Source organism: Sinocyclocheilus rhinocerous, unplaced genomic scaffold, assembly GCF_001515625.1.
Source record: "Sinocyclocheilus rhinocerous isolate Xijiao unplaced genomic scaffold, SAMN03320098_v1.1 scaffold1841, whole genome shotgun sequence".
NCBI classification, from domain to species: domain Eukaryota; kingdom Metazoa; phylum Chordata; class Actinopteri; order Cypriniformes; family Cyprinidae; genus Sinocyclocheilus; species Sinocyclocheilus rhinocerous.
In genome coordinates, this window is record NW_015666172.1 from 1,009,014 (window position 1) to 1,017,372 (window position 8,359).

The 8,359-nt window shown below is 40.5% G+C and overlaps 1 protein-coding gene across 1 annotated transcript; it reads right to left on the minus strand.

Moving 5' to 3' along the window:
* Positions 1-1,649: 1,649 nt before the first annotated feature.
* Positions 1,650-4,546, minus strand: LOC107731947 (endosialin-like). The gene has a single exon (XM_016543174.1). The coding sequence runs from the start codon at positions 4,374-4,376 to the stop codon at positions 2,211-2,213; it is 2,166 nt and encodes a 721-aa protein (XP_016398660.1). The 5' UTR covers positions 4,377-4,546; the 3' UTR covers positions 1,650-2,210.
* Positions 4,547-8,359: the final 3,813 nt, after the last annotated feature.

The following is an 8,359-nucleotide window of genomic DNA, read 5'->3' on the forward strand; positions in this document are numbered from 1 at the left end:
ATTTATTTTAACATATTTTAAAATGTATTTTATTCCTGTGATGTGAAGCTGAATTTTCAGCATCATTACTCCAGTCTTCAGTGTCACATGATCCTTCAGAAATCATTCTAATATGCTGATTTGGTCCTCAAGAAACATTTTTTATTATCATCAATGTTGAAAACTTTTTTGTGTAAAGGATTTTTCTTTGATAAATAGAGCGTTCAAAAGAAGCATTTATTTTTATTTTTATTTTTTTGTAACAATGTTGTTTCAAGTCTTTACTGTCACTTTTAATCAATTTAATGCATTCTTGCTGAATTAGTATTAATTTACAATTAATTTACTATTTACTGACCCCAAACATTTGAGCAGTAGTGTATCTGACCACCCAAAGATTAATCTAAAGTCATCTCACACAGAACTGTAACCACAACTGCAAAACATGTAGGAAGCTGTCAGTTCTCAAGCGATTACACCAGAGTGCTTTTCCTGTGATGATGTGATGGCTCAGCACGCCAATTATCCACAACACTGCATGACAGTATAAGGAGCTCTCTGATGTCTGGCCAGATTTATCTGATTGGATAATCAGCTGGTACTGAGTACAGAACTTGTTGCACTGCACCACTGTCAATCACTGAATATCTCTCAGTATCCATGTGGAACAAGGGAGAAAAGAAAGCAGGGAAGAGATGAGAAATGTTGAAAGGACTAAGGACACATTAAGAATAAGACAGAGGCATAGTTACTTTTATAGAGTTGAGTAAACCCTTTCCACATCCTTACTCTTACCCATAAAAAGCTGCAAACTCTGCAAATTAAACCACAACTTGTCTATTGATTTTATAGGCATGCATTAGCCACAGCATCAAAAAACAAACATTGCTCGTCTCAAAAAATGAAGACACAAACATTTAAACATTACTGAGCACTTTAATAAACAGTTTTTTTAATCAAGAAGTAGTTAGAGCAGGAAATTTAGTGGTTTGTGGTTTAAACAAGTTTATCTGTACCTTACCTTCACGTAGCCTTCACGTCAAGCATATCAAAACATAATACTGCAAACGATCAAGGAAAGTCATTGGTACAAGATTGTCTGACTGCTTGTTTCGACATTTCAAAATGCTTGTGAATTATGACCAACTTCACTCACACAGTGTGGCATAATGACCAGACTGTCCACATGCATGCTAACCTCTAAAGGACTGATTTCAGAGCAATGTTTGTCAGATTACTGTCATTAAACACACAATGCTTAGAAAGCATTTTCAAATCATCTTGTTACAAGACTTGTTAGGCACAGTTTGGTAAAAACAACATTTACATTTACATTTTAGTCATTTAGCAGACGCTTTTATCCAAAGCGACTTACAAATGAGGACAATAAAAGCAGTCAAAACTAACAAAAGAGCAACAATATATAAGTGCAAATGACAAGTCTCGGTTAGCCTAACGCAGTACACGTAGCAAGGTGTATATATATATATATATTATACACACACACACACAAACAAAGAAAAACAAGTAGATAGAATAGAAAAAATAGAAAGCTAGTTTTAGTTTTTTGTTGTTGTTTTTTTAAATAAAGAATAAAAAAAAATTTAAAAAGATAAATATAGATTAAGTAGAATTAAAATAGAATAGAAAGTGTTAGAGTTAGAGGGTCAAATAAAGGTGGAACAGATGATAGAAAGCTTTTTTCTTGGTCTGGATCAGACTGAAATCACAACAGGGACTAAGAATCTTGACATTGTCAAAATGGACTGAAATTATGGCTCCTTAGAGAACAAATCTCTTAAGACATGACTCGCTTGAATGATACAAACAGCTGTTCAGATGGAAAGTTTCTTCAAAATTAAAAATAAATAACCCACATTACTCAACCAAGTATCCTCATATATTAAGAATGCTCTCTTATTTGTCATGTGACTGTTGAGCAACTGTTTTGCAAACTAAGAGATCAGTGTGACCAACAGTAGAACAGTAGACTTTTATTGCCTCTTGAGAACAGCAGAGAATGAGGTTCATTCCTCCTTGTCCCCCACCTCCCGTTTTTCGCTTAAGCAGACTGTCCAGATAAACATCCATAAATAATTATGAATAAAAAATGTCAAAGGGAAAGGATGGGGTGCTACCCTCAATTCATCAAATTCCTCTCGGAATTCTTGCTACTGTGAAGTTACAAAACAAAATTTATTTACATTTTCACACTGTCCAGTCCTACTTGCTTAAACATGGGATTTAGTTACGCTACCAGATATGTCAGCAGCTGCTTTATCACCAGCACCGTCAATCCAGTGATAGCAATCGCTGGTGTCCTTGTTCTGTGGTTTAACTGTGTAGCGAGTACAATAGATAATGCCCAGGACCACCATCACCACAACGAAGATGCAAAGTGGGACTAGCAATCCGACTAGCAACCAGCTGGTTCCTTGGCTCTGGTCACTGCTGTTGTCATCATCAATGATGACCTCCTCTATTCCTCGTGACTGCATTGGGAACAGGGTGGAAGTTTGTTGCCCTGGACCAAAGGTGGTTGATTCATCATCATACATGTCAATATTATCATGATCTTGTTCATAAGACTCATATTCTCCAAAAAGGCCAAGAGGGTTAGTTGCAGTTTCCTGTGTCTCAAGCTTTGTTTGGGTTGAGCTGAACCAGAGCCAATTCCAAGCTCCGCCTGAAGCTGTGGAGGAAGGGAGGACTGTGGGAACTATGGTGCTCTCATCCTCATAATAGTCTGGTATGGGCGTCAGAATTGCTGGTGGAAAAAAAGCATCATGAACTGGTTGTTCTGGATTAAGGTCACCATCAACATTAATGACCTCAGGGGAGCTTTCAGTTGGTGTAGTCGTTTCAGGTTCCTCTTCAGTTGTCCAAATCAGGTCTGTCGGAACTGTCTCCACATTGGGCAGCTCAGTCTGCCAGCTCCAATCAGAATCAGGAGGAGGGTGCCATGGGTATACAGGATCCTCTGATTCCCAAGGGGGGCTGTGAGTAATCCATGGGTTGGAGACCGTGGTTGAGGGAGTGTCCAGGTCCTCCCCGATGGGTTTGCAGGAATACTGGTCAGACTGAAGAGTATAACCTTCTTCACAGTAGCACTCGAAGACTCCTGCATAATTGATGCACATCTGTTCACATGTTCCTTCAATTTGACATTCATCGATGTCATGACAGTGACTCTGGTCCTCTTGTAATGGGGCAAAACCAAGATGGCAGTGGCAAATATGGGAGCCCAATGTGTTCTCACATGCATGCTCACATGGGTTGTCCAAACACTCATCCACATCTTCACAGGCACCCTCTTCATCTTGTCGGTAGCCATCCCGGCAGCAACACTCAAAGGATCCGGGAGCATTTACACAGATATGCTCACAGGGACTCTGTAGGCATTCATCGACATCTACACAGCCCCGTTCATCAGGTGCCAGCATGTAGCCATCAGGACAAGCACAGCGGTAGCCATCCATCACAGGCAAACACTCAAACTCACAATGAGCCCCATTGCAAGGGTCAGACAGAAAGCAATTTACCCTGTCCTCAGCCAGGAGAAAGCCCTCACTGCAATCACAGTAGTATTGTGAGTCATCCTCAGTGCAGAAGTGATGGCAACCTCCGTTGTCTTTATCGCACCAGCTTGTCTTAGGCGTATCAGAGCAAAAAGGTGGTTCCCTGTTCCAACCTACAGTTTCATCTTCCTTTTGTGTGCACAGAATTGATTGGTCATCTTTAGCAGGACAAGGTACAGCTGCAACTGATCCATATGGGATATGTGTTAAGAGGGTACTCAGAAGGTTAAAAGGGGTACTATACAGTGTATTCCCACCTCCCTCACTAGCAATAGCTGCACACATGCCTGGGAAGTTGTACCTGCACAGGTAGCCGTCCACTGAAATCGAACAAGGTCCGTCCTTCCATTTAAGATTGTGCCCTTGCTCATGGGCCGCAGTGCTGTAAGGCATCACCACACATCGTGGGGATGAGCAGGTACTGGCCGAGCCCTCTTGCAGCCAGTTAGTGTACTGGGTGTCCTGATCTCCAGTGATCCACGAGAAGCCACGCAGGGGTCGGGTGGGTGAACATTGTCGGGGTTGTCTCTGAAGGCCAATCCAGATATTTGCCCTGCCTCTGTGGTGTGGTCTCAGTTCCACATTCGAGAAGAGCTCCTTCACCATTGCTGCTTCCTTTGGATGCCTGATGGTGGCCAGGTTCCCTCCGTGTTCCTTGCAGTTTCGCCAAGCATCTAGGAAGATCTTGCGCTGAAAATAGAGCACATAGCACCCATCCTCGCTGCAGAGTGCATCCCGTTCTTTCAAGTCCTGAGTCTGCACCCCATAGAGGCACAGTAGTGAGGACAGCAGAATAACACAAAGAACTGGACAGCCCATACCTCTCACCAACTCTATTTTCTATTGTACTTTCCCTTTTTTTTGCCCTAGTTTAATGCCCTAGTTGCCCATTCTTCTTCTGCTTGTACCTGTATTAAACTTTTCCCTTCTTTTCCTCTCTCTCCACCCTCCTCTCTCTGTCCTGTCCAGTGGTGATCTGTGCCTAAGCTGAGTACTTCCAATCTCACCCTTGACATTCCAGTAAGAGAGAGAGAGAGAGAGAGAGAGGGAGAGGGAGGGTTGCAGAGATGGAAGGAGGGTAGAAGTGACTGAAGAAAAAGGGAGAGTCAAAAAAGATGTTTTTGGCACAGTCAGAACCAATGTGTGTGTGTGTGTGTATTTTGGGGGGACTGGGGGGAAGTGCAGCGGTCTCTGTGCCTCTTCACCAGAATGTAACGTATGTTTCTCATAAGAGTGTGTATGGAAATGGTTTGGGACTTTACCCCTACCACACGACCCCCCGCAACCCCATGCGACTCTCCACCCCCACTAAACTCTGAATGCATGATAACTTATAACAAACTGTAACTCTTTTTTTTTTTACCCATATAAAATACTGGAGAAAATTTAGACAAAGGCTGTGTCTGCTGTAATAGTCCCGCTTGCATCTGTCAGCATTTTCTTATTCCAGCTTTTCTCTAATATTTTCTCTTTTTCATATTGTTTTCTGATGTCTTTCTGGACATTTGGTCTCTCCTTGGATCTGTTTGAGCAGTGGCACTGTGGGTAATGCGTGTTATCATGACACATAAAATAGGGTGACCATACGTGCCATTTTCCCAGGACGCGTCCTGGCCAGGATTTCTATATTGCCTAAAATATCTAGGTTTTGGCTTTGTTTGCGTGTGCAGACCGATCGGTGTATGACATCAAAGTACCATACAGACGGTTATGCTTTCGAAACGCTCTCGAGGTACTTTGATGTCAAACACTGATCGGTCTGAGCCGCACTGCTTTTAAGTCGAACACACCTAATATGTACGCGTAATTGAATCGCTTTGACCGTAGATCCCACCTTCTCACACGCCATGATTGGTCCATTATGTACAATGCTTGCATGTTATTGGTCAAACTACTTTTCGATCATTACCTTCAGCAAGCATGAAAACAGGAAAACAAAGCCAAAACAAATCCTGGCCAGGACGTGTCCTGGGAAAATGGCACGTATGGTCACCCTACGTAAAAGCTATTATGCTCTTAAACAGGTCTGAATCTGGCCATTTTCCAAATATTTCCCACCTCTCTAAAATTTGTCCTATAAAAATATAAAAAGACAAATGTTGGTATCCAAATAAAGTATGTTACTTTATTGTACTAATACATGTTATTTGATGAATGAATTACACACAGACTGTAATGAAAAATGTTGTGACCTTGTTAAATGAAACAAGTATTGTTCATACATGACTACTGGAGCATATAAAAAAACTCAAATTACCTGAAGTCCGCCAGCTGCCTGTGAAAACACTGCAACATCAACAATCACTGCGTACCGGAACAATAATAGATCTAGTTTGCTAGAGGTTAAAAGTATCCACAGCCGTAAGGAACAAAAAAAGGTCTAGCTTTGTTAAGAAAACAGAGAGGAGGAAAGATTGAGATGGGGTTTCAGTCTGTATATGGTCGTAATGGGGATAACGTTCTGTGGGGGGTTAAACAGGAACAGACTAAGGAGGAAATGGCTAGATTTCTAAAAGATCATTAAAAATTTACTCTTGTGAATGAAACACAAATGAAGCACACATCTAGGGCCCCGTCCACACGGAGACGCATTTAGCTGTATACGCATACATTTTGTATCGTATAGGTGTTTCGTCCACACGGATCCGGCGTTTTGGGAGAGTGAAACCGATATTTTTTGAAACCGGGTCCCAGAGTGGATAAATCTGAAAACGCCGCCCTTGCGTTTTCGTGTGGACAGCGAATCCGTATATTTTTGCTGAAACGATGTCGTCATCAGCCCACGTCTCGCCCCTAGTCAGACACCGCTACGTCACGTAACAGCAACAAAAACATGAACAAACACTGAACGATTTTCTTTTTATTAACTAACATTAACACAGATTAATAAATGTATTGTTCCATGTTCATTTGTATACTGCACGCAAGGTTTATGCGCATAGTCCAAGTCTTCTTCTCCAGTTTTCAGTGTGTCTCTGTGGCAGAATTACAGCGCCACATACTGGTCTGGCACGTATACTACATCGTTTTGTGTCGGTTTTGTGGTTTCGTGTGGGCGCAGATATTTCTTGAGACGAGGGGGAAAAAAGATCGGATAGGGAAAGCTCTGGCTTCGTGTGGACGTAGCCTAAGACAGCTGATAATATTAACTTTGACGATGCACTGAAGTGTGGTCAGTGTTTTTTTGAGAGTTTATTTTTATTTTATTTTATTTTGGCGCAAGAATCATAAAACTTGACACAATCTTGAATCAAGCAATTTGACTCCTGTTGTGGTGATCATTAAAAGCAAATATCACATCATAACATTTTGGAGAAGAGTCTAAAGGTTACTCATACACAATGCCAAACTTATTGTCAGTAAACAGAGATGCTTCTAACAATCCTAAGAGCTTGGGCAAATCTATTCATGCACTGCTGATGTTCTATAAGCACATATCAATCATTTCCATGGAAACACTCAATGTGAAAAAATGCAAAGCTTCACTTCTTGACAATCTTTAGCAAAATGTGGGGGGGAAAAGTTCCAAGAAGCTTCTTTTACAAGATTAAGGATTTACAGGCCTGCAAAGTCCTGATAATAATACGTAAATTGTGTTTTTCAAAAATATATGAAACCAGCCTGAAGATCACATTTCTAGGAATAGGGCACATGTGTTTTAAACACCTCACTCATGCTCCTCTGGAAAGTAAAAGCAGACATAATGTTATCAATTTTAAGATACAGATGCAAATGGAAGCAACGTACAGAGAGTACTGCAAACTCTAAACACTAATCGTTCCATAGTATTAGAAACAGCATTCCACAAAAACAGAGAAAAACAATTGTGTTATATGTTACAATGACCTTACCAATCAACATTCGCAGCTGTGTTTGCAAACAAGGATCTTGGTGCAGGATGTATAGTCTTATGTGGCTCTGTTTGACATTTTTTAAATTCATAATTCAGTTTTTGACAGCACTTTTGGAAAGCCCTCTCCCTGAACCATGATAAGTCTCAAATCCAATTCAGCTGAAGCAGTCATCCTAAAGATACATTTCTGGTTCATGAATTACTTCCACATACACAAGCATACAGACACACATGTACATATGTGGATCACATACATCATGTTCAGACACTGTGCATAATATCTATTTTTAAGTATTAAATCATCTGGAAATCTTTTGATTCAGATGAAAGGCTGACTCGATCACAATACTAGAAAGGAACAACAAATTTGCACATACATAAACACTGTCCTCCTTACTGATATCAACTTGTTTCTTAGATGGGGATTATGAAACCTGTATCATTTTTGCTTAATGTATGTTTCAAGAAAGCCAAAACATTATGCTTACAGTGGATTCTCATCAAATACAAAATACTTGGAAGAAAATTTTTAAAATTTTACTCTGTCCAAAACGCAGTTTGTCTTTGGGCAGATTTCCACAACATTAAACCCAGTTGGCCTACTACTGTTAAAGTCAGCAAGAAATAAAAATTCACCCCATCTATTTTCTAAAGGCATGTTACATATTGTGAACAATTAATCCATGCATATTTTTCATTTTTAAAACCTCATAATGTTCTGACCTTGTAATGTTTTGTTAAAATGCCATAACTGGACCTTCTGGTGAAAACAAAATATTTCTTTCTAGTGAGTAGTGACATATGCGAAACCTCTCCAATTATTTTTGCTGCCTTCACGTGCTATCAGAAATCTCCCACTTCTGAAGTTGTAATCATAGGCTTGTTGCGTTCAAGTGCTTTGTTGTTGGAAAGAATGTAAATCATGGGAGGACGGCCCATTTGTGAGTCC

What these genes read in the sequence shown, in the direction of transcription:
- LOC107731947 (XM_016543174.1), bottom strand. Translation starts at nt 4,376, where the DNA reads ATGGGCTGTCCAGTTCTTTGTGTTATTCTGCTGTCCTCACTACTGTGC.